Here is a 26,790-nt window from a genome sequence, read left to right on the forward strand (position 1 = left end):
CGCGGACCGGGGCACGAACCCGTGTCCCCTGCATCGGCAGGCGGACTCTCGACCGCTGCGCCACCAGGGAAGCCCCTCATCCTGACTTTCTCGAAGGCCCCTTGACTCACTCTGGTTAATATCCTATGTGATTTGAGCTGGCGTTTGATAGTGGCAACCAGAATGGTTCAGAAAACTGTTTCTACCTATTCACTGATATGGAAGTACTTCATCTTGCCTGGGAGGACAAAAAAGAGTCAGGCGTGGGTGGCTTGCCTCAGGATTGAGTGACAGATGGGTTAGGAGGAGAAGAAATTCAAAAAAGTTGCTCCCAATACTAAGTTGCTACCAATAGCAGCAGTAAGTAAAAATCCAGAAAACAGACATTCTCCATATTATCTCTGGCAAGCTAAGACCCACCTATGTCCTGTCCCTAGGGGAGGGAGAGAAACAGAAGATACGTGAGCATTGGAGAAATACCCAACCTCAGAAAAATCACTGTGTCATTAGCATTATTATTTCAGTGTAGTCTCTCCACAGAAGCTAGTAAAGATAGGAAAGTTAAATATACACACTCATGCATGCCTTACACACACGTGCACGCACACACACACCAAACACGTGTGGTTAAAATTGTGCTGAGATTGGGTGAAAAACGTCAGCTAATAGACTCTGGGGTTACTATTCATCATCACATAGAGTGGAACGTTTGTGCAATGTAACCCCCTGCATCTAGTAGCGGCTTGTCAGTCATAATTAAATAGATATTAGATCATTTTATAAGATCTCAAAGCTTGAACAGCCTGTAAAGGTAGCTGATTTTCCTTCAAGTACAGCTACAATTAAGGAGAGATGTACTACTCTTAATTTGCAAGCATTTATGTTTTTGAGAGATCAAATGTGTATGAATACTCTAAAATAGTGACTATTAGGAGAACCGATACTTATTTTATGTTTTAAACATTGCACATATTGTGATAAATTATTTACCTGCTCTTAGCCAGCCACGAGTTTAGGTGCTATTATCATGCCCGTTTTAGAGATAACAAACTGAGACTCAGAAAGGTTAAGTTACTTGCCCAGCTCACAAAGCAAACACTACTTGAAGTTACTGGCAGGTAGAAAGTGGATTTCTAATTAAGTCCTTAGAGCTATGGGGATTTAGCTAGAAATCCACTAAGGATGTCTGAGCTAGCTGAATTCCAGTGACACAGGAATCTCTCATAGTACCTTTAATTTTTCTATTTTGTTAATGAAGTCTTTTCTAAACTCGGATTTTAATTTGAGTCTTTCAAATCCCCCTTCCCCTTGTTTTCTTGTAATGCTCCTTTCTGCTCAGCAGAGCACCCGGAACCAGGATGCTATAATAAATGACAGTGGCTTTGTGATGGCAGGTTTGGATACCTCAGGTTCCAACAATGTGTAAATATCTCGCAAGGCTTGTGCCTTCCCCTGTGATTGCACGGTAGGGCCATTGCAAAGCTGCTTCTGTACTTTAAATGGACTATTTTCTTCCCGTCACTTTTAAAAGGCCATCACTGACAATGACATTCGTTTGAAGCTTCCATGATTCCTGAAATGTGAAACGGTTCTCCAACCACAGTTTAAATGCAGCAAGTCATCATGCTCCTAGAAATACTGATTTTGTTTGCCTTTTTTATTTGTTTTCTTTTGATTGCCTTGGGTCAAGATATCGTATCTGCAAAAATCAAAATAATATGTGCTGCAGAGTGAATGGATGCTAGCCTTCCCTTTAATTCCTCATCATTTTTGCAACTTCCTTTTTTAGATGGCTCTTAAGTTAGGTACTGGCATAAAGGAAAGGTGGGTGAGCAAGAAAACTGGCAAATGACTTTTTAAAATTAAATCAATCATTCTCTAGGTCATCAGGAAAATTGGGGAAATTTCTTTAAAATGGAATAAAACCCAGAGTTCCATCAAGGAGAAGCATATCAAAATATTAATGGTGGTCATCATGCACCAGTCTTTTATTTTCTATTTGTATATGTGCATTTTAAAAAGTCTGGATAACTTAGTTAAAGTAATTTTGTATAGAACTTTCCTTGGAATTATACATACTTTTAAAAATGCACATGATTTTTAATGACAGCATAGGCTTACAATACATGAACGTTATATATTTAACCACTTATCTAATATTAGACATTTGGATTATTTTCTTTTTTTCCCTGTATAATTATTTTGTAATGAACATCCTACTTGTTAATCTTTTAAAATCTATCCTAAGGTTATTTCCTTAGGATAGATTTTCATAAGGAGTATTATAGGTACAAAATATGGCTATTTTTAAGCCTCAGTTCAAGCTGTCAGATTGACTGTCTAAACAGTACAAAGGAAGTTTCAGAGAGATTCATTTTATAGGGAAATGTATCCTGGTAGAGTTGCAAAATTCACCTTTCTATAAAATACATTTCAATACTTTAAAGTTCAATTTTCCAGAATGCCCAAGAGATGAGATTTAATAGTGTTAGACTAGATCCTTAGCAAACCCACGTGAATGCCAGTGATAGTTTAGTTACCTTCTCATTGACAAGTTCAGATGATTCCAGCTTATAGATACATGGGCAGGAAAGTGGTCAGCCTCCATACAAACAGCAAAATGCAAAGGTGTTTTTAGATGTGTTTATTTATAACATTCAGTGAAATGGCATTATAGTCCAACTCTGTGTGTCCTAAGGAAAGAAAGTTGTTTTGAATCTCTACACCTGAAGGGTATAATTGGCATCAAGAGCTTCCATGTTCTCTCTTTTTTTTAATCCACTAAATGTCAAATTAACCTTTTATTACCCTGACCTCATATATACTATGTATTTTCCATGTCAATCTTAATTTTATTTTGTCTTTGAAATGAAATCTTTGGTTTATTTTATCAGCATATCAACAAACAGTAAGCACCCAGAATGGCATCTATGGTACCAGGTGACCAAGGAATGCCACCAATGAGTAAAAAACTGTTATTTCTGTTAGCTCCCTGGTTGAAAGTAATTTGTTGATTCATCAGTAATGCATCACAAGTCCAAATGGCAGAGGTGAAAGTAGAGACAAGGGAAACAGAGGAGAGGAGAACTTTGCTTTTAGCATCAGAAAGGTCTTCTGAGGAAGAGCTATGAAGTGGGAACAGAAGGGGAGGCCAGCCACACAGCACCAGTGGGGATGGACTCGGTGTCCAAAGACAGCTCAGGAAAGAGCTCTGCAGACCCTGGGAACCAGTAAGAGGAGCACTGGCTGGGTTTGATGGGAAGATAAACATGTGGAATTGATATGGCAGTAACCCTGGACATACCAGCACATGAGAATTTTCAGGCATCCAGAAAGCCTCTTTTATCTATAACAATGGACTACAAGGAAGATGGAGGATTTCCTGTGCTGCTTTAGACATGCACTTAACAATCCTTATTTGCACCCATCTCTGCTACTTAGAAACAAGGCCCTTAAAATCATGGGAAAATGCTCCACTGCTTTCATATCCATTAACCAAGAGAACCCGGCAAAAAGGTTTTCACATAATAAACACTCAATAAATGGACAAATTAAACACTCCCATAGTATAACAGATATGATGTTGTCTTAGTTATTTATAAAAGCAGTGTTTTTGCTTACTTTTTGTGTAACTAGTTCAGTTTTCACTTTTTAAAATGAAAGTAACACTTTGTTAGAAAATTCAAAGAGCACGGAAAAGTATAAGGTGAAAAGCAAAAGCCCTCCCACTTTTCACCTTCAAGCTGCATGCCCTCAGTAGGGAAACAGTTTCATGTGCAAGCTTCCTAAAATGTTCTAAATATCAGTGACATTATATTAGGCTCGAGTAGAAAAAATAATGTAGGTTGAATGTTCTACTTGGTTTGCGCATGAAACCGCTCTTAAGAAGCACAGCACGTAAAAGTACACAGCAAGAAAACACATCTCAACACAACTCTGAAATCACTTATTCTGGTTATTCATCCGTGAGATGTCACCGAACATGAAATAACTAAACCCTGAATGCTCACAGCTACATAAAATTTTTCTATTAGGTAATATATCCTAAATCACCCATATTGCAAACCCCAAAGTACATTATTTAAAAATTGTAGGAATGCAGGTGACTCTTCCTGTGGCAGTGCAGGTTTGAGGAGGTGGCTCGCAGGGGTGAGGCATTTAGGGTGAGGTGACACTGACCTTGGAGCCAGATTGGCTGGGTTTGCATCACAGCCCCAACATTTAAGGCCTCTATGGCTTTGGGCAAGTCAAGTAGCAGGAATCTCATCAGCACAGAGAGAAAGCTTCACTGAAAACTGATTGCAGAGCAGCGGGGGAAGCTGGATTCCATGACAGCAACAGCAGGGATTGTGGCAAGAATCACGGCTTTCAGGCCACCCCGGGCAGTCTCATTTTCCTTCAGCTTGTAGACCCTCAGGCTTAGGAGCAGTTTCAAGCACACAGCCTTCAGAGAGTAAGATGTTCTTGAAACCATCTGTACCAAATCTGTGACTGAACCCAGTGAAGACCTCTATATAAACGTTTAAGGTTCTGGCAGCACACACAGAGACCTACTCTTTTAGCCACCAGCTGCTGGAGAGAGCCTCGTAGACAAAGTGCTTCCAAGTCAGCCTGTTGTTGTAGCTGAACAGCTATTGTAGACCCTTATAATCTGACTTCATAATGGAGACAGCCACATTTCACTGCCGTGCGGCTGACAGCATCCTGGTACTCCAGCCAGGGTCAGGCCTGAGCCTCTGAGGTGAGAGAGCCGAGTTCAGGACACTGGACCACCAGAGACCTCTTGGCCCCAAGTAATATCAATCAGTGAGAGTGAGAGGTCTCCCAGAGATTTCCATCTCAATGCTAAGACCCAGCTCCACCCAATGACCAGCAAGCTCCAGTGCTGGACACCCAATGTCAAACAACTAACAAGACAGGAACACAACCCCAACCATTAGCAGAGAGGCTGCCAAAGACCACAATAAGTTCACAGACAACCCAAAACACATTACCAGATGTGGTCCTGCCCACCAGGAAGACGAGATTCAGCTTCATCCACCAGAAAATAGGCACCAGTCCCCTCTACCAGGAAGCCTACACAACCCACCAAAACAACTTTAGCCATTGGGGGAAGATCCCCAAAACAACGGGAATTACGAACCTGCAGCTTGCAAAAAGGAGACCCCAAAGACAGTAAGAGAGGCAAAATGAGAAGACAGAGAAATATGCAGCAGACGAACCAGCAAGGTAAAAACCCACCAGACCAAACAAATGAAGAGGAAATAGGCAGTCAATATAGGAATAACACCCTACCTCAAGAATCAAGAATAATCTCAAATAAATAAACTATCTTTACACTTAAGCAATTAGAGAAAGATGAACAAAAAAACCCCAAAGTTAGCAGAAGGAAAAAAATCATAAATATCAGATCAGAAATAAATGAAAAAGAAATGAAGGAAACAAGGGGAAAGATCAATAAAACTAAAAGCTAGTTCTTTGAGAAGATAAAGAAAAATCCTGATACCAAAACCAAAAAAAGATATTACAAAGAAAGAAAACTACAGGCCAATATCACTGATGAATATAGATGCAAAAATCCTCAACAAAATACTAGCAAACAGAATCCAACAGCACACTGAAAGGATCATACACCATGATCAAGTGGGGTTTATCACAGGAATGCAAAGATTTTTCAATATATCCAAATCAATCAATATGATACACCATATTAACAAATTGAAGGATAAAAACCATATGATAATCTCAATAGATGCAGAAAAAGCTTTCAACAAATTCAACATCCATTTATGATAAGAACTCTCCAGAAAGTAGGCATAGAGGGAACTTACCTCAACATAATAAAGGCCATATATGACAAACCCACAGCCAACATCATTCCACTAAGATCAGGAACAAGACAAGGTTTCCCACTCTCACTGCTATTATTCAACATAGTTTTGGAAGTTTTAGCCACAGCAATCAGAGAAGAAAAAGAAATAAAAGGAGTCAAAACTGGAAAAGAAGTAAAACTGTCACTGTTTGCAGATGACATGATACTATACATAGAGAATCCTAAGGATGCTACCAGAAAACTACTAGAGCTAATCAATGATTTTGGTAAAGTAGCAGGATACAAAATTAATGCACAGAAATCTCTTGTGTTCCTGTACACTAACAACAAAAAATTTGAAAGACAAATTAAGGAAACACTCCCATTTACCCCTGCAACAAAAAGAATAAAATACCTAGGAATAAACCTTCGCAAGGAGACAAAAGACCTGTATGCACAAAACTATAAGACACTGATGAAAGAAATTAAAGAGGATACAAACAGATGGAGAGATATACCATGTTCTTTGATTGGAAGAAGCAACATTGCGAAAATGACTATACTACCCAAAGCAATTTACAGATTCAATGCAATCCCTATCAAACTACCAATGGCATTTTACACATCTAGAACAAAAAATTTTCACAATTTGTATGGAAACACAAAAGATCCCGAGTAGCCAGTGCAATCTTGAGAAAGAGAAAAAGAGATGGAAGAATCAGGCTCCTTGACTTCTCACTATACTACAAAGCTACAGTAATCAAGAGAGCACGGTACTGGCACAAAAACAGAAATATAAATGAATGGAACAGGATAGAAAGCCCAGAGATAAACCCACACACACTTGGTCACCCTATCTTTGCCAAAGGAGGCAAGAATATACAATGGAGAAAAGACACCCTCTTCAATAAGTGGTGCTGGGAAAACTGGACAGCTACATGTAAAAGAATGAAATTAGAACACTTCCTAATACCATATACAAAAATAAACTCAAAATGTATTAAAGACCTAAATGTAAGGCCAGACACTATAAAACTTAGAGCAAAACATAGGCAGAACACTCTATGACATAAATCACCGCAAGATCCATTTTGACCCACCTCCTAGAGAAATGGAAATAAAAACAAAAATAAACAAATGGGACCTAATAAAACTTAAAAGCTTTTGCACAGCAAAGGAAACCATAAACAAGATGAAACTACAACCCTCCGAATGGGAGGAAATAGTAACAAATGAAGCAACTGACAAAGGATTAATCTCCAAAATATACAAGCAGCTCACGCAGCTCAATAACCTAAAAACAAACAACCCAATCCAAAAATGGGCAGAAGACCTAAATAGACATTGCTTCAAAGAAGATACACAGATTGCCAAGAAACACATGAAAGGATGCTCAACATCACTAATTATTAGAGAAATGCAAACCTCACACTGTTCAGAATGGCCATCATCAAATAATCTACAAACAATAAATGCTGGAGAGGGTGTGAAGAAAAGGGAACCCTCTTGCACTGTTGGTGGGAATGTACATGGATACAGCCAATATGGAAAACAGTATGGAGGTTCCTTAAAAAACTAAAAATAGAACTACCATATGACCCAGCAATCCCACCACTGGGCATATACCCTAAGAAAACCATAATTCAAAAAATGACATGTACCACAATGTTCATTGCAGCTCTATTTACAATAGCCAGGACATGGAAGCAACCTAAGTGTCCATCGACAGATGAATGGATAAAGAAGATATGGCACATATATACAATGGAATATTACTCAGCCATAAAAAGAAAAGAAATTGAGTTATCTGTACTGAAAGGATGGACCTAGAGTCTGTCACACAGAGTGAAGTAAATGAGAAAGAGAAAACCAAATACCATATGCTAACACATACATATGGAATCCAAAAAAACAAAAAATGGTTCTGAAGAACCTAGGGGCAGGACTGGAATACAGATGCAGATGTAGAGAATGGACTTGAGGACATGGGGAAGGGGAAGGGTTTGCTGGGACGAAGTGAGAGAGCGGCATGGACATATATACATTACCGAATGTCAAATAGATAGATAGTGGGAAGCAGCCACCATAGCACAGGGAGATCAGCTTGGTGCTTTGTGACTACCTAGAGGGGTGGGATAGGGAGGGTGGGAGACACAAGAGGGAGGGGATATGGGGACATATGTATACACATAGCTGATTCACTGTGTTATACAGCAGTAACTAACACAACAACGTAAAACAATTAAACTCCAATAAAGATGTTAAAAAAAAAAGAATTGTAAGACTCTAAGAGTAGATATATGTGTAACTGATTCACATGGCTGTACACCTGAAACTAATACAACATGGTAAATCAACTATATTGCAATAAAAAATTTTTTTAAAAAAAGGAAAAAGAATTGTAGCTCCAGTCCACTGTCTGATAGAAACTTCTTTGCTGATGGAAATGTTCTTGATTTGTACCTACCAATATGGTGGCCTTTAGTCAGAGACGCTCTTGAGCACTTGATATGAGGTTACTGCAGCTGAAACTGAACAGGTAAGTCATTTAAATTTAAATAGCCGCCTCAGGCTAGTCGTTATCATACTAGACAGTACATCTCTCCTGCTCAAGTATGCCCTGCAGGAACATGCATAACGTGGAGGCCTATGGGGCTGAATTGTTTTTTTAAACATTTGTAGAAAGTTTAAAGAAGGCGCAACAGCAGACTTGTGATAGAAGAGTCTGTATCTGTATTTCCCATCCAGTTGAAGTCTTACCATTACCCTAGAAGATGCTGAAGAGAAGTGGTAGATAATCTTTAGGCCTTAATAATAATAAGGCCATAAACGTGGACCACCATGGCTGACTGGCTTAAATGAGTTTTTTACTTGAAACACGAAAGGACAGATCTCTGGATGAAACAAGTCTTTACACATTCTCTTCCTGAACACAGAGGCACAAACTAGACCAGGGCTTCCTAAAAGGCAACTCCTGGGCTTTGCTCAAATTTAGATTCTCAGTGAGCAACACATGGTAGACAATCAGTGAAAATTAGCGAAGTATTAGATATTTATAAAGATCAACAAACACAGCAAACTCTCTGGAAAGAGATTTATAAGCTCAAGCTCTGAAATGGTATAAGTCAGAATTTGCCTCCATCAGCTGAGTAGTTTCAACTTACTTGTGCCTCAATGTCTGTAGCTATAGAAAAAAAAAATATCTCCTCTACTGAAGTATCGTATTAGATGCATTTTTTAATCTTAAGCATTATTTCTGGCACACCCACATGATCAAGAAATTTTAGTCAATCTTCTCTTCTCCTTCTTAACACTGATTTTGTGTTTAGGCAAAAATTTAGAAATTCCATCCTTTGATAACGTGTCATTTCTATATATTAAAACTTAGTGAACTTAAAAATAAGCTCTGTGTAGGGATAGAAGAGCTGGAATGAGCTTAGTGAAAATGATCAAATGTTACCACTTTAAGTCATTACCAGAAAAATCTGCCCAAATTAGTAATGAGGACTAATTATAAAACATTCCAAAGTTTTTTTCAATTATATAGAGAAAATCATCAAAAACAGCTAAGCAAAGCAATACCTAGTAGGATGTTTGGGGGGAATTTCTTTAAAGAAAAAGGCAAAACATATCTTTTATAATACGTGTCTATAACACACAAATAAAAGGATCCTTCCAGATCTCTCGAAAAGAGTATGTCCTCTCAGGGTATTTCAAGGACTCTTAGACCGTTTTGTGAATCACACAAAGTAAGTCAGACAGAGAAAGACAAATATCATATGATATCACTCACATGTGGAATCTAATTTTTAAAAAATGATACAAATGTAGTTATTTACAAAACAGAAAGACTCATAGATTTTGAAAACAAACTTATGGTTACCAAAGGGGAAACGGCATGGGAAGGGAAATTAGGAGACTGGGATTGACATATACACATCACTATATATAAAATAGATAACCAATAAGGACCTACTGTATCGCACAGGGAACTCTACTCAGTATTCCATAATAACCAATATGGGAAAATAATCTGAAGAAGAATGGATATATGTATATGTATAACTGATTCACTTTTGCTGCACACCTGAAACTAACACAACATTGTAAATCAATTATACTTCAATAAATTTTTTTAAAAAATGCATTTTCCAAGATTAGGAGAAAAACATGTTTTGAAGGTGGCAGGCTTCCCATGAACAGACCATAAGCGCATAATTCTCCGCTCGGTGCTATAGCCCTGATTCCATGTCTATGATGTATTTCTAAAAGGATAAAGAAGAGAAACACTTAGAATTACAATTTAAATGCAAAGGACACATCTCCCCATGCTGCATCCTGGTTGCTTCTGAGCAAAATTGATATTCAAACTTGGTTTCCTGAAAAACACAGCCCAATCTTAACAGTATTGTCCTAATATCTGGCTCTAAGAAGTAATTGGAGAAGTCTTTTAAAGTTATATTGACAGGGTGGGGGTGAGTGGAGGATGCAGTGGGTGGGGTGGTGATTGTGGTCTGCCCTGTGCGTAGCTAAGAATGGGGTCCTTAAAGAGAATTAGAGAACAATGATTAAATAGACTATACAATGGGGGCCCCGCTGGGGCTTCCCCGGTGGCGCAGTGGTTGGGAGTCCACCTGCCGATGCAGGGGACACGGGTTCGTGCCCCGGTCTGGGAAGATCCCACATGCCGTGGAGCGGCTGGGCCCGTGAGCCATGGCCGCTGAGCCTGCGCATCCGGAGCCTGTGCTGCGCAACGGGAGAGGCCACAACAGTGAGAGGCCCGCGTACCGCAAAAAAACAAAAACAAACAAACAAAAAAACCAAAGGGGGTCCGCTTTCCACCAGCACCATGATCTGGTAACTCTAAATAATGTCAGTGATAAGGACTCTTCCCTAAATAATATTTCATTGGCCTATATTCTGAACAATGGAGGTGGTTACTGGTGAGATTTAGTATATACTAAATTAGCACATCATCTGCTCCATGGAAATTAGTTTGTAGAACTCTCCATTATATGGTCATCCCCAGAAACACACAAATTCGGTTACAAGCTTTAGTTTCACTAATCATTTCATAGAGGTTCGAAATCCTTTGAGCTCACAAAGGCTGCAATTCATGCCCTTGTGTTAATACCTATGTTTCATGAAAACAGCGGATTATAAATGAACAATGATAGTGCTGAGATTGTAAAGATAAAGACACAGAATTTGAGTTAATTCAGTTCTGTCATTCTAGGTGATCACTTGAAGGTTTTAAGAGTAAAAGCGTAGGAGCTGGGCGGGGGGCCGGCTTTGGTGGGCAAGGTCCAGTTTGCCCACGTTGGTAGCTGGCTGTGCTGGCCAGCTTCCCTGCCCTATCTACTTTCCCAACTCCACTAACCTTGTCCCTTTATCTCCCTAAAAACTATTTGCCCTGACATCCTTGTCTCAGAGTCTGCTTCTCATGGAACCCAAACTAGAACCCACCACAATAATCCTATGATGAGACTTACAAGGACCATTCCTACTCCTGACAGGAGAGGGACATATGCGGAGCCTTGCCCTCTACAATCACCCCACAGGTTTACCAACATCACACCCCGAGGGGAAGATCTCTGACGCAGGAAGGGAAATACATGAACCGAGAACCCCAAGCAGCACCTTGGAGGGAAGGGGAGTGGCCAAAGTCCCCCGACTGGGCTGAAGGCTTGGAGGGGACACCCTTAGAAAGGGATTCAAGTAAGGGTGACAACCGAAAGCATGTCTTAAACTCCCAAGTGAGATGGTTACACAAGTTCTCAGCTCTGCCTGCAAAACACTTGCCGGGTTTTGGTTTTGTTTTTTTTTTTCTTTTCCCAAACACTATAGCTTCCCAGGCCCTGGATATATAATAAATCAGAATCCCAGGATGTAGGAGATATATATATATATATATATGTGTGTGTGTGTGTGTGTGTGTGTGTGTATGTATGTATTTAAATAAATATAAATGTATTTATATATAAACATATGGATATATTTGACATTCATATAAAATATATATATATATACATAAAGCTCCAATGGCAATTCTTACACACAAACCAGAGATGACCATAGAACTGTAATATGGAAAATGTTGACCTGATGTGACGTAAACAAATAAGTCATCCCTTCTTTGCCTCCTAATCAGATGTTTCTGATCAGAATTCAGAAAGGACATCCAAGTTCTTCGTAAATCAACTCCAACCTCAAAGGCTATGGTTTACCTGTCAAAATAGATCCTCCCTCAAAGTGAATGTGTTTCTCTGTCACTATGGGGGGATGATCAAGAATTCTGGAAAAGTAAATGGATTTCCAATGATGCCCACCCTCTCCCAGTGATCTCACATTCAGGAGGAACGTATTCGCAGGAGGAAACAGAGGGCAAATCTGAATGGTACAGATTCTGACTTGGGGGGCCAGATGCTATTCTGTGTCTCCCAGCCCCTGAACTCATGAACTCTCCCTGACTATAACTCATGCTGCCTGCAGGACGAGGATGTGTGCGGAAGGAATTGTCCTCCTTCTGCAATTACCCCCTTAGAGCCTTGAAGTCAGTACTTGAATATTACGCGTGCAGCACAATGATTGGTCGATGACGCCATCAACACACAGCTGCACTATTAACTCAGGGTGTGATTCACAAATGATTCTTTTTCGATTGTAATTGCTGACAGAGTCCTCGCAATGAACCCGGTCTTTTAGAGAAAAACTGATCTTGGGACAAAGGGCTGGCTAAAACCTCAGGCAGGACATAAGTAAATAAATAAACAAATAAAACAATAAAATCTTTATCTATTTAAATCGATATAGATATACTCTATATATGTATCTAGTTAGATAGGTTTATATATATATATATAAAACATCTTTAAATACAGATATAGATATAAACATATATGTATAGAAAGAGCAGGGAGATGGAATCAAAATATATCAGGAGAGAATTCCATCCCGGCTTACCAGTATTTTCTGTTATGCTATAGGAAAGTTTAGTGTTAGTTAGAGAGACCTGGGTTTGAATAATGGCTCTGTCACCTAACTGGTCATGTGTCTTCTCTGAGCCTCAGTCAAAACAAAGGAAGAGTATCTTTACGTTGTCAGAAAAAAATAAATAAAATATTATATGTAGACATCATGGCTGCCTCTAAGAAGTATTTTCTTAAGTTTAATTTTCCAGCTCATATAGATTTAGCCCAAACAACATTATTTGCCATAAAAACCATAATAGGGAGGTTTTTAACCAAAAGTGAATGGAGTTATGCAACCAACTTTTGCAACTATAATATTGGTGCAACTTCAGAAAATTTCAGTTACAAGCAAACGTGTGGAAGTAACATAGCAATCTAGAAATCATATAAATGCAAAGTTGACACTTCAGAATTATATTTTACTGTCTCTCTTAATGTTTATAAAACACATACACACAAACACATATACAGCATGGCAAGGGAGCCCTGGAAACCCTTCTTTGCCCCCCTGTAAGTGACACTTTGCTTGTCATTTTTACTTCTTAATGGTTAATGAATTCCATGTGATAGTTGCCAGTTTTCTGCCTCCCCCTCTGTCCCCTGCTGCAAAAGATCTAATCTATTCAGAGGAAGATAATTGCAGAGCTGTTGAGACAGAAAATAAATCGCTGCATCTCACCACTGTTGTGCGCCTCCAGCTGTGAGGTGGAGTTGACAGCAACCTTGCATAGAGAACAGTAAAGCAGCCGTTTTGCCTTTTCTTCCTCAGTCTCCGTGGAAGGACAGGAGCTATTGCCGGTGGCTGTCGTGGGGCTTTTCTCCACTTTAGAAGTGATCTCAGTTGTCATAATGCTGCTTTTGCGAATTTCCACAGTTGTCGTCGTTGATATTGCTGGTGTCCCTGTGGTACTGTCTGCAGTCAAAGTAGCACAGAAGAAAAGGCAAAAACAGTGGTATTACCTTTCCCTATTCGAAAGTGTATCACTAATATTACATTCTGCTAATAATGGTAAGAACAGCTAGCAAGTGCTGCTTGTCAACTATGTGTCGATCATCTCCTGAGGAAATGTACATAGATGACCACTTATAGTTTTGAGGTCAACCTCCAAAGTAAGACTGCCTTGTCGTAACTTCACTCGGGTGTACACAGCTCCCAACCCAAACAGGCTAGTTAACACAATGTCAGCAGTGTCTGCCATACCCAACAATGAATTGCAAATGAACCCTATGCCCCATGCTTTCTATTTTTATGTTACTTTTTGCTGCCTCCCGGCTGGCTAGTTCTTAACCTCTTATTCAAACTATTCCCAGGCTGTCTCTCCAGCCACAGCTGCTCTTGGAATCGTTTCTCATTCCATATGCTGCTGTGGTCACTATCCAGGGCTACACTGTAAAGTCCATGATAAATGGAGTGGGCAGTGGCTGTAAAGGACAGTGGTCTACCTGCAATGAAGTGCTGTCCTCATAAACGCTTACTTCTTTTTAGTTTATGTTATCAAGATGCCTTGTAACTTGGATTTTCCCTTTGATCCAAAGAGAGAGGTGGGAATATGGGTGAGGCTGCTTATGGCTTCTTTCCCAAATATGGCATCAGACACACTAGTCAATCAGAAGAGAAATGGGCTCTTTTTTTTTAATTAATGAATTAATTTTCATTTAAAAAATGTTATTGAAATATAGTTGATTTAGAATGCTTCAGGTGTATAGCAAAGTGATTCACTTATATATATATGTGTGTATATGTATACATATAATATATACTTTTATATATATGTGTATATATATACATATATATATATATATTCTTTTTCAGATTCATGTTGAGGGCTATTGTATAAAATAATCCATCTGGCTCTCCCCTTTGCCTGACACTTCCTATACTTTTAATCACTTATTTAGCTGTAAGACCATTAAGTAAGTCCCCTGCAGTGTCATGGAGAATATCCTCCAACCATGTTAGAAAAAAAAAAAAAGATGACTAGTCTCTCTCATGGCTAGAGAAAAATAAATAAAATGATCCTAACACTGAATTTTGCCACCAGAATACATTTACTCCCTTGAACACTGAGAGGCCCACTTCCTGATTAGTGTTTACTTGCCTACTAAGATACCAACATTAAAATATCAGGTAATTGCTAGAAAATATTTCTGAGAATCTAGATATGGCATAAAACACAACAACCAACTTGAGATGGTCCAGTAGGCATCATTGCTCCCAGAAAACTGGAAAGTATTCTTTGAAAGCAGGTGCATGAGCGTCTGTGAACACATAGCAAGTGGCCAGTTCATTTGCTAAGTGTTTTATATATGTAATTTCATTTAACCGTCACACATACTTTTGAAAATGAAGAAATTTCAGACGTTAAGGAAATTTCCAAAGGTTACACAAGTAGTATATGGTGAGTCAGGACACAGTGTTTCATGGAATTAAGAAATTAGGGATTTGGGGGAAAATGTATTGTGAATGATGCTCTTGGCCATAATAATGAACCTCCATGGTAAGGTCACAAAGAGTAGTGGGCTAAAACCACTCAATTGTTTTTATGATCAGTTCTATGGGAAGTGACAACCACAAAGATAGGTATAATTAAACTTATTGTGGCCACTTGCTGGAGCCAGAGTGTCATACTGTAGGTATTTATTTCATTTAAATCTAAATAAGGATATCCCTAGTAGTACCCTACTTCTAACAATTTTCCTCTGGATTGACAATGTTTATTTTATGTCTTGATCTGAAAATTTTACATTGCATAGATTATAGTAATCTTAAGCCAACTTCTCTATTTACAGTGAAATTCAAAACAAAAGTATAGAATAAACATAACCATGGATCTTCCAATCTCTGTGACAGCTACATCAGCATCATTCCTAATCCCAGAGGATAACGTACATTTATACCAAGGACACCAAAGATTAGAGACACCAGGCTGTCTATGTCTGGGGCTTAGTGAAGTATTAACATCGATATTTCTTAAGGCAAGTCCCTTGCACGAGACAGGCTTAGGGGAATTTGTATCAAAATGCTTAACTTCCGGCACTTCTTACTTTGTTGCATCTTTCAGACCACATAGCTGAACAAAGATCTGTGAATTTTCTCAAGCTTGCGGTTAGTTTGAAAGAAATACAAACAGTTATATGTTTGACATTAAATTTAATATGTAGATCTTGAGTCCACAAAGATTGATTTATAACAAGACATGAATTTTTCACTTACTCTTCATTTGCCAGTAGTAAAGAGGACTTTTTTTTTTAAGTAAAGTAAATATATTTTAAGATTATGCCACAAAAGAATCAACTATTTCATTTAGTTGGCCCTTGGTATCTGGGGGTTCTGCATCTGCGGATTCAACCAACCAAGGATCGAATATATTTTTTTTAAAAATCCCAGAAACTTCCAAAAAACAAAACCTGAATTTATTGTGGGTAGGCAACTATTTACATAGCATTTACATTGTATTTGCAACTAGTTACATAACGTTTACATTGTACTAAATATTGTAAGTAATTCAGAGATGATTTAAAGTAAACGGGAGGATGTGTGTAGGTTATATGCAAATACTACATCATTTTATATAAGGGACCTGAGCATCCATAGATTTTGGTAACCACAGGGGTTCTGGAACCAATCTCGCGCGAATAAGGATGACTGTACTTTGTGTAGAAATTACATATAGCAAAGATATTTTCCTTAGTATGGTACATTAAATTACCAATTATATATAACACCTATCCAGTCATTAAAATAAAATTTTATATCATTGATCATGTTAATAGCATATACTCTTGCTAAGATGTGATGAGAATTACCTCTGTGATCTTCCTCCTAAAACTCATAACCCCTGTCTAACCATGAGAAAAGCATAAACAAACCTAAATTTAAGGACATTCTACAAAATTCCTGACCAAGAGTCCTCAAAAATATTAAGGTCATCAAAACAAGAAAAGTCTGAAAAACTGTCACAGTCCAGACAAGTCTAAGGAGACAGGATTACTAAATATAATGTGGTGTCCTGGTTAGGATCCTGGGGCAAAAAAAAAAAAAAAAGAACATAAGGAAACTAACACAACATTGTAAATCAACTAAACTGCAACATAGAATAAGAAATTAAATTCAGAAAAAGATGTGGTACGTACACACAATTGTAACAGTCAGACGAAGAAAGACAAATACCATATGATTTCACCCCTAGGTGGAATCTAAAACACCAGAACAGAGGAACAAACAATAGAAAACAAAACCAAACTCATAGATACAGAGATTAGATTAGTTGTTACCAGAGGGGAAGGGGGGTGGAGGTGGGCAAAATGGGTAAAAGGGGGTCAACTATATGGTGATGGGTGGTAACTAGACTTATGCTGGTGATCACTCTGTAGTGTATACAGGTGTTGAATTGTAATGCTGTCTACCTGAAACTTACATAATTTAAAAAAAGAAAAAGAAAACAAAAAAACCTTTAGGTATAAACTTATGAAATCAGAATGAAGTATGGACTCCAGGTAATAATATATCAATATTTGTTCATTAGCTTTGACAAATACACCATAGTAATGTGAGATGTTAATAATAAGGGAAACTGAGAGCATATACAGGAACCGTCTGTTGTGTTTTGTACCTTTTCTGTAGATTTAAAGCTAGACTAAAATTCAAAGTTTATTTATTTTAAGAAAAATAGAATTATGACCAGTCAAAAAATAGTGCATCATTTCAGTTACTTTCTAGAATCATAGTCAAAAGGGATCTTAGTGGTTTCATGGTATAGCTTTCTAGGTTTTTAGATTAGGAAATTTCAGTAAAACTGGGACTTGACATTGCATCTCCCAATTCCAAATCCTTATTGCAATTCCAGATTGTTTTTCTATGTTGCAATGACTCATGTATTTGAACTTCCCTCCATCAACATTTATTGAGCCGCTATTTTGTGCTAGGAGATGGGACGGATAATAGATGTCCATTATGTGATGAGTGGTTCATGAGACATCCCATAATGACTCGGAATAATAATAATAATAAACTTAACAATCCTTCATCAGTTTTGTCCATTGTTATATCCTTGCACTTATGCTTGGCATAAAAAGGCAGTCAATAAATATTTATTGAAAGAAAGCAATGAATGAATAAATGAAGGAATGAATGAACAAAACACAATTATAGCTTATGATGGTAAAAACAATTTTAAAGCATTTATAGGTATAAACTCATTCAAGCCTCCTAAAAAACTAAGAGGATAAATTAGGAGTTTGGGATTAATAGATACACACTACTATATATAAAAAAGATAAACAAGGACCTACTGTATAGCACAGAGAACTACACTCCATATCTTGTAATAACATATAATGGAAAAAAATCTTTAAAATAATATATATATATATAATATACAAAGTAATATAGAATATAGAAACATATGTACATATATATGTATATATATATGACTGAATCACTTTGTTGAACACCTGAAACTAACACAACACTGTAAATCAGCTATACGTCAATTAAAAAAAAAACAAAGATGGGCATACCATTTTTATCCTCATCTTAGAGAAGAAATTGAGGTATGGAGAGATTTGGGAACTTGTGCAATGCCAGGGCTGCCAGCTGAAGTCCAACGATTTGAATTCAGACAGTCTGGCTCGGAAGCACAAGCTCTTCATTTATTTTTCATTGCTAAAATTTTGATTTTGTTCGTAAAAGAACTGACTGTATCCCTTTCAGTTAATTCCAATTAGTCACGATTTATTATGAGTGCTGGAAGATAGAATCTTAAAAATTTGACTTAAAAAAAACTGAACTTGGCCCGAGCTAGAGTCATTCATGTATGCCTAATCATCCATTTATGCTAATGTATTAAGTTGCTGGAGTCCATTTAGGAGGAGAGGAGAAAAAAAAAAAACCTACAGTTCTCAAACAACCTCTTCTGCAAAATGATAAGAGTAACGCACAAGACTTCCTTATTGCACAGTTTTCTTTTGTTTTTTCCAAAAGATGCGAAACTAGAATAACAATCCACTTTTCTTAATGTTTCCCAGATTCAGATTTCTTTGCACTATTCAACCAATGACCCAATGGGAACAATCTATGTGACTGGGAGTCGAAAAGAATGGGTACATTCCAGTGGGAAGGAACAGTTTGAGATGGCTGGGGTTTGCATTTCTGTGCTGTTTTTTCGCCAGTGCCCTCTAGCAAACATTCATTATTGTAACTGTCACTATTTGGCTTTGACATCAAAACAGATTGTTAATACTTTGTGGAATGGGGCTTTAGTGGAGAATGAAAGGAAACTTGTCAGTATTCAGAGTGGCTCATTTTGGCCCTCATTCTTATATAAAAACACTGTAAATACTTTTTTTAAAAATTCAAAAAGCATAAGAAAAGATTCCAGAAAATAATCAACCACTTGAATTCTAGATAATAAAATGAAACGGCCAAGTTACATGGTCCAGGTAAGAAATTTATTCTCCTAGTTACAGACCTCATAACGCAACCGACAGAACCAGATGTGAGTTATTTAAGTTTCCTCCCAGGTAACAGAAATTAATAGTATGTCCCAAAGATGATCATCATATTTTCTGCTAGACTGAAGACTCAGAATGATACACAATTTATTTCCTTCTTCTCTGTGTGAAATAGAGTCTCAACCAGGCTTGCTAGCAAGTGAGAACAGCTGCTTCCTCTTAAATATGCTGACATTCTGAAGTATAAAAAGGTGCTTCGTTACAAAAAAAAAAAAAAAAATTGCAAGTTTTTAGAAATTATTACTGGTGGTTTCCTTCCTCTGGATTTCATGCAATTTGATCAACACTGACTGGGCATAGTACCAGCCTCTTAGACACAGGCAGGAATGGCCCCTGCACTGGCCTCCATGTATCATAAGCCACTGAAACAAAAGTCTATTTTTGCATTTTTTTGATCTTATAAAAACACTTTTTAGACAGTTTGATAACCAGCTGAGCAAGTGGAAATTTTAATTAGAAAGGGAAGTGAGAGCTGGACTGGGTGCCCCAAAGGCCAGAGTATCGAGTCTGAAAGTTCACAGGTTTGTGTGTGGTTGGGTGCATAGATGTTTATGATTTGTGCATCTATGTGTGTGCATGTGTGGTTATGTGTGTAAATGTGTGTCTATGTGTGTGCATGTGTGGCTATGTATGTTGAGAGGTAAAAGGAGATCACAGCCTCTATCTGGAAACCAGAGAAAAAGGTCTGTTTTCAAATCACCAATCACCTCAAATCACCGAAAGGTATGTCTAGGTGAAGTCCCCCCAAAACATTCCCTCCCTCTTTCTGCTATGGTGATACAGGAAATGCTTAAAATTGCTTGGGAATCCGGAGTCCACAAAATGAGGTTGGGGAGGAAGGATGCTTCCCCAGTGGGCTACCTGATTGGGGATCAGAGGGCTGGCTTGGGGCACAGCTTCTGCCCCGTTCCTGCAGAGCTGTGTTACCATTTGGTAGGGCTCAGGGCTGACTCAGGCAGGGAGATTCTTTGACCTTCAGGTCACAAAGGCAATCCCTGGATAAAGGTTGGGGGGCTGCCAGGGAAGCTTGAGGTTCAGCTTGTAAACATTTAGCTATACAGTGTACGGTCTCCATTTGAACTCTTGTCTTGGCCCTGAAACTTTTGGGGTGGACCTGACTGAACGCTCATGTGTCAGACCCTGTGTTAATCACTGGAGGTTAAAAAGTAAACATGATGGACTCAGCCATAAAAAAGAACGAAATAATGCCATTTACAGCAACATGGATGCAACTAGAGATTATCATACTAAGTGAAGTAAGTCAGACAAAGACAAATATATGATATCACTCATATGTGGAATCCAATTTTTAAAAATATGACAAAAATGAACTTATTTACAAAACAGAAACAGACTTACAGATATCAAAAACAAACTTATGGTTACCAAAGGGGAAACGTGGGGCGGGGGAGGGATAAATCAGGAGCTTGGGATGAACGTACAGACACTACTATATATAAGATAGATAACCAACAAGGACCTATGGTATAGCACAGGGAGAAAAGAATCTGAAAAAGAATGAATATATGTATTTGTGTAACTAATCACTTTGCTGTACACCTGAAACTAACACAACATTGTAAATCAACTCTACTTCAATAAAATTTAAAAAAAAAGTAAACACAATGTCATTTGTGTACTAGAGTGACAGGGCTCCAATACCACAAGAGGGGAGGGAACAATGGATTTGTTCTCTTTGAGGAAGTAGAGCAGGAAGAGGCATCACCAGAAAATACCAGAAAAATACCTGTACTTCAAACTCTAACTTTATCACACCTCCAAAGTTCTGTTATTTGGAAGTGCCATGCAAAAAGTGATCCACTGATTAAAACTCTTAATGTCCTAAGGGATCAGGTGAGTAATTCTTTCTACCTTTACATCCTTTGAACTAGAGTTCCCATGTCTTTTGTGCATCAGAAATTATAGGAAGGCAAGCGATTTCAAAAACCTACATAACAAAAATATCTAACTGCAACTTCTGATATGTGTCCCGAAGCTGCCCAATCTACCATCTGTTTGAGGCAATTACATCAAGAGTAGATTCAGACTCAGGGATCCTGGTGATTGATCTGTTGAACTCACTTTGGGCCGTGTACACCAGGTGCAGCTTAGAACATAAATTATTCTGCTGAAAACTATTTCCAGAGCCTGTTGAAAGAAAGAGCTGATTCAACTTCTGGATTTTCCTCTTGAAGCCAGGACTCATTAGTTTCATGGGGATCGGCCATTTTTTTAAGAGGATCATGTGATTTGAGAGGGTAACATGAGATTACTTTCTTTTATAGGAACATTTATCAGGAATTTAGGTTATTCCTATCAATTCCTAAAATTGGGGGGGGGGGTAAAAAGCATAGAGAATCAGGTTGTCAGGTTAGCGAATGATGCAGAAGCCCTCAGAAGGTGGTGGTGGTCAGAACCTGACCAAAGGATGCTTGACTTGGGACAGGAAGCAGAGAGTGGGGATAATGTGAAGGAAAGAAGGCAAGAGGACCAGGGCAAGCAGGAGGGAGATCAGAGGCTCTGGAAGCACCAAGGGCTCAGCAGAAATTACCCAGGTCCTGGGGAGTTAGGCGGGATCCAACAGTTGGCCAACGGAAGCTGAGAACTACTTTGTATCTTCTAACCTTAAATGTCCTTGACCTCAGAATGGAGGTCTCTAGTTTGTTTTTTTATGTATTTATTTATTTATGTTAAACTTCTAAGTTTATATTGGAATATAGTTGATTAACAATGTTGTGTTAGTTTCAGGTGGACAGCAAAGCGAATCAGGTATACATATACATGTATCTATTCTTTTCCAAATTCTTTTCCCATTTAGGCTGTTACATAATAGTAGTTTAAACTGGGATTTCACCAAGTAAAAGCAGCATAAATCTAGGCGGTAGTCAGCCCCCACCCCGCCTCCGCCCTACACACACACCCAACAGGAAAAGGCAGACAATGTAAAGGAGTGAAGCTGGGCAATGGACACTGATAGAATTACTCACTGTGGTAAACTGGAGAGCACATAACTCCACAAAAATGGGGGAGTTCATTGTACACTTCTAGTCAGCCATCTTAGAAATTCATGCCCCGTTTTACCAGATGCTTTGATTATTATTTTGGTGAAAGCCAGAAAGTTTCGTGTAAAATTTCCAAATTTTAAGTGTTAGCAGCTGTATGTGTGTGTGTGTGTGTGTGTGTGTGTGTGTGTGTGTGTGTATGAACGCTTGTGGACCACAATCTTCTCTGTGGGCTGTGGGCTGCCATTTTGAAAGGTGCTCTAGCGACACTGTGTCTGTGCCCCAAACCCTGCTCATTTCCACAGTGGTTCTGAGACGCTGGGCTTATGTCTGGCCTGAGGCTGTGCCTCAGAAGGCAAGGTCTCTATTCCAAGGAGAGAAAGCTAGTTAGAGTTAGTCTTATTTTTTTCTTTACCAGATAGTTTGCCCTCATTTCTTTCTTTCAAGTTCACAAGGAGAGACTCATTCTAGGGCAGGAGCCTGACATGTCTTGTCAGCTGTGTGTAAAGGATTATGACTTAATATCCCAGTGTCACCTCAACATGACATCTCAGTCAATATCTTATCACACTGCAGCCTTAGTTTCTCAAAGTCAATGGGGATTGTATTCCCTACTCCTACAGCTTATATTTAATATACTCCATATGCAACTATAACAAAGCCTGCTAGATATTTGTTAATTGATAAATACAGAGGCTGCTGTCAACAAATTTGTTCTGTTAGGTATTTGCCATTCTTTCAAAAGTTGATGTCGTACCCCCATAAGGCACTAGACTGAACATCGGCACAGCGATATAAATAGCAAATCTCTGACCTGCTAACCTAAGTTTTCATCCTCAGTCATTTTCACCTTGTAATTTTCTTTCACTCTGTTTTCTCCGTGCTCTTTTGGCTGTCACAGCATCCAACAACGATGCAGCCAAGATGTTGGAAACTTTTGTGAATCAAAAATCATCCCGTTCCTGTAAACTAGTGGTTCCCAAACTTTACTATACATTGAACCACCTGGAGGTTTAATCAAACACAGATTGTTGATTACCACCCTTAGAGTTTATGGTTCCTAGGTCTGGGCTGCGGCCTGAATATCTTTATTCTAACAAATACCCCCGTGTTTTTGCTGCTGCTGGGCTGAGGTTGACACTGCAGGAACCACCACTGACAGACCTGTCAACTACTTTCTGGTTTAGCCTAGTTGGTCTCAGCTTTAGAGCTAGAATGACAATTAAATAGAAAGTCATGAATGTAACAAAAGGGAAATTGAGATTGGGTGGCCAAGGTCCTATTTTGCCTGTGACTAAGGGAGTTTCCAAGACATGGGACCTTTAGTACTTTCAGGGAAAGTCCCTTGCAAGTCAGGACAAGTTAACCACCCTAAGAAGGAATTCAGAATAAATTAGAGAACAACTCTTAGAAAATATTTTAGATACCTGAACAAGCAATGACTATCTCTGCTGAAAGATGCAGTTTTGGAGATAGATGTGATTATAAATGAGGGAGGATGGAGACAATTCAGATCCTTGAAACAGAGAATAACTATGGGGCTTAATTATAACCTGCCATTTAGGCTTTAAACCAGGGGCTCTTTTGTAAGATACGGTCTTCTCTTCCTGACTTAGAATCTGTGTGTTTCCAAGGAAATTTGTTTCCTACACCACTCACAGAATGTATACTTCATCCTTTCCAAGCATAAATTAATCCAAAGTAAATTAATTCAAAACTAAGTTACTTGAACAAGTGTCATATGATTTCACTTATATGTGGCAAGTGATAAATAAAAATGATACAAATGAACAGAAACAGACTCACAGTCTTAGAAAACAAATTTATGGTTACAAAAGGGGAAACATGGGGGGAGGAAGGATAAATTAGGAATTTTGGATTAACATATACATACTACTATATATAAAACAGATAATCATCCAGGACCTACTGTATAGCACAGGGAACTCTATGCAATTATTTTGCAATAACCTATAATGGAAAATAATCTGAAAAAGAATCGATACATGTATATGTATAACTGAATCACTCTGCTGTACACCTGAAACTAACACAACATTGTATATCAACTATACTCCAATATAAACTAAAAAGTAAATTAAAAAAAAAAGCAAATAACAAACAAAAAACCCAGATTACTTGGAAGGCAGGACGGCGAGACCTTGGGAGAGTTGATTGAGTGGGTTCGACCACTGTACATACAACTGATAAGCACCAAGAAGAAGGGGTGAGTTTTGTCAGAATCTGTGAACGTTCTGATAAACATTACAAAAGGGAAAGAAAGAGGAAGATTAAAAGAAAATCCATTTATTCCAAGGCTATTTTAAGTGACTCAGATGCCACTAAAAGGCATAGGAAGCTGCCTTTTTGGGTTTCTAATAGAGTTTTGTTTTTTTTTCCTTAGTAAGGCAGAAGGAAAAAGAAAATCTTTCCAAATCTACGAATGGTAGTTCCCCTCTTTCACAAGGAAAAAAAATTGCTGCATGCCACAGTGACACTTCCCATTTCATTAACGAGGAGACACGCGTATTGCAAAATTTCCAATCTGGCAAAAAGTCAAGGCAGAGTTTTACAACAATTGCCTTTGGTAGTTTATCTGTTATATTTGTAAAGCAATAATCTTCCTTCTGGCTGTGTGCTTTAGGTTAAAACTGAGGGTTTGCCTTGTGTGCTTAAATCTATAATATCTATTTAGAATTAGGACATGATAAATCATGAATTTTGAAAGCTTTTACTAATTGAAATTGAACACAGAGTGAGGGATATACATATATTTTTAATAACAAGTTTTCAACAACTGCTAGGCATTCCATTTAAACTATAAACTGTGTTGTTTCAAGACTCAAACTACCCAAATTATTTCACCCAAAACAGCAATTTATTATTATTTTGCCCTCGTCAGGAAGGGCAAGAAGATGGAAGGTCATCACATAATACAATGACTTTTTGATAAAATTTCTCTCCTTGAAGAAGCTGTTTCCATGTAATGTTAATATACCTCAGCCAAGAAGATTTTTAAGAGTTGGAGGACACAGAAAAATTAAGAAAACTGTGCAAATCAAAATAAACAGGATAAATCACAATTCTACTTACTCATTATCTCCTTAAAAGTTGGCTGCTGAAAAATTAATAGAACTGCTTGGAAATCATAAAATTCTGGAGCAAATGCCTCTCTTCACAGAAAAGCCAATAGACCTATTTCCAATATTCCTTTTTTTAGCTACAGAAACCATATAAACCAGATTTTCATGAAATTCCAGATATAGAATTGTCTCTCCTATTATAATCTCATAAACTATCACACAGTTCCAGAAATTCCAAGCTACAGCAGACTGCCTCTTGCACAAAAACTCATCATATTATGAAATCTTCTTTTTGTTTTTGAGACTACGTTGATTGTAATTGTATCACCATTTCAGCAAAACACTAAAAAACATATGTCAATCTCTCTTTTGTCTAAATGATGCAGAAAAAACATTTGGATTTTCCTTAGGCCTTATTGAAGAGACTAGTTATTTTGGTGTTATTTCAAACAGCTTCAAATCGAATTATTTATTTTGAGAATATATTTAAGAAAAAAGAAGACTTATTCTTGGTTAGCTCTATCAACTAAAATTGAATTCAACACTTTAAGATAAATATACTTTTAAAGTGGAGCTGTGTTAATAAAGAATACACTGTAGAAAACATTAATTTAACAATAATTTTTTATTATCTCTGACGGTTAGTCTGTATGGTAATTCTGATCCTGCAGAATGTTAAATATTTTTACAGCTATGAAGGGATAGAAATCTAGTCTCAAGCAACCTGACTTCTCAAAGGATGATGGCATATCTATTCCATCTTGCCCTTTGGGAACTCATTTCATGAGTCAAATCAGAACAGTATATTAGAGACAATTTGATATGAATAGAAGTTCTGAGATTTCATCATTAACTTAGATAAGATACTTTAAAAATATAATTCTTAAGCCTCAGGAAAGAGTCATTATTTTATTTAGAATATATATTTCTATAACTGTTTTTTTAATTTAATTTTTATTTTATATCAGAGTATAGTTGATTTACAATGTTGTGTTAGTTTCAGGTGTACAGCAAGTGATTCAGTTGCACAAATACATATATTCATTCTTTTTTCAGATTATTCTCCCATATAGGTTATTACAGAATATTGAGTAGAGTTCCCTGTGCTATACAATAGGTTCTTGTTGATTATTTATTTTATATATAGTAGTGTGTATATTTTAATCCCAAACTCCTAATTTATCTGTTTTTAATGATCACTATTTCTAGTGATCACTATTAGATCACTATTTCTATTTCTTTTTTTTTTTTTACATCTTTATTGGAGTATAATTGCTTTACAATGGTGTGTTAGTTTCCGCTTTACAACAAAGTGAATCAGTTAAACATATACATGTGTCCCCACATCTCTTCCCTCTTGCATCTCCCTCCCTCCCACCCTCCCTATCCCACCCCTCTAGGTGGTCACAAAGCACCGAGCTGATCACTTT

At 37.8% G+C, this 26,790-nt stretch overlaps 1 protein-coding gene across 2 annotated transcripts in view; it reads right to left on the reverse strand.

Annotated features, from left to right (window-relative positions):
- ZNF385D (zinc finger protein 385D) overlaps nt 1-26,790 on the reverse strand; it is a 322,651-nt gene that overhangs the window by 11,523 nt on the left and 284,338 nt on the right. For both annotated transcript variants that reach the window (XM_024742048.1, XM_024742049.1), the window contains exon 5: nt 13,442-13,675. In XM_024742048.1, the coding sequence (XP_024597816.1) occupies nt 13,442-13,675 (234 nt within the window). The remainder of the gene's footprint in view (nt 1-13,441; nt 13,676-26,790) is intronic.

This window comes from Neophocaena asiaeorientalis, unplaced genomic scaffold (genome assembly GCF_003031525.2).
Source record: "Neophocaena asiaeorientalis asiaeorientalis breed wild unplaced genomic scaffold, Neophocaena_asiaeorientalis_V1.1 scaffold154, whole genome shotgun sequence".
Lineage (NCBI taxonomy): Eukaryota > Metazoa > Chordata > Mammalia > Artiodactyla > Phocoenidae > Neophocaena > Neophocaena asiaeorientalis.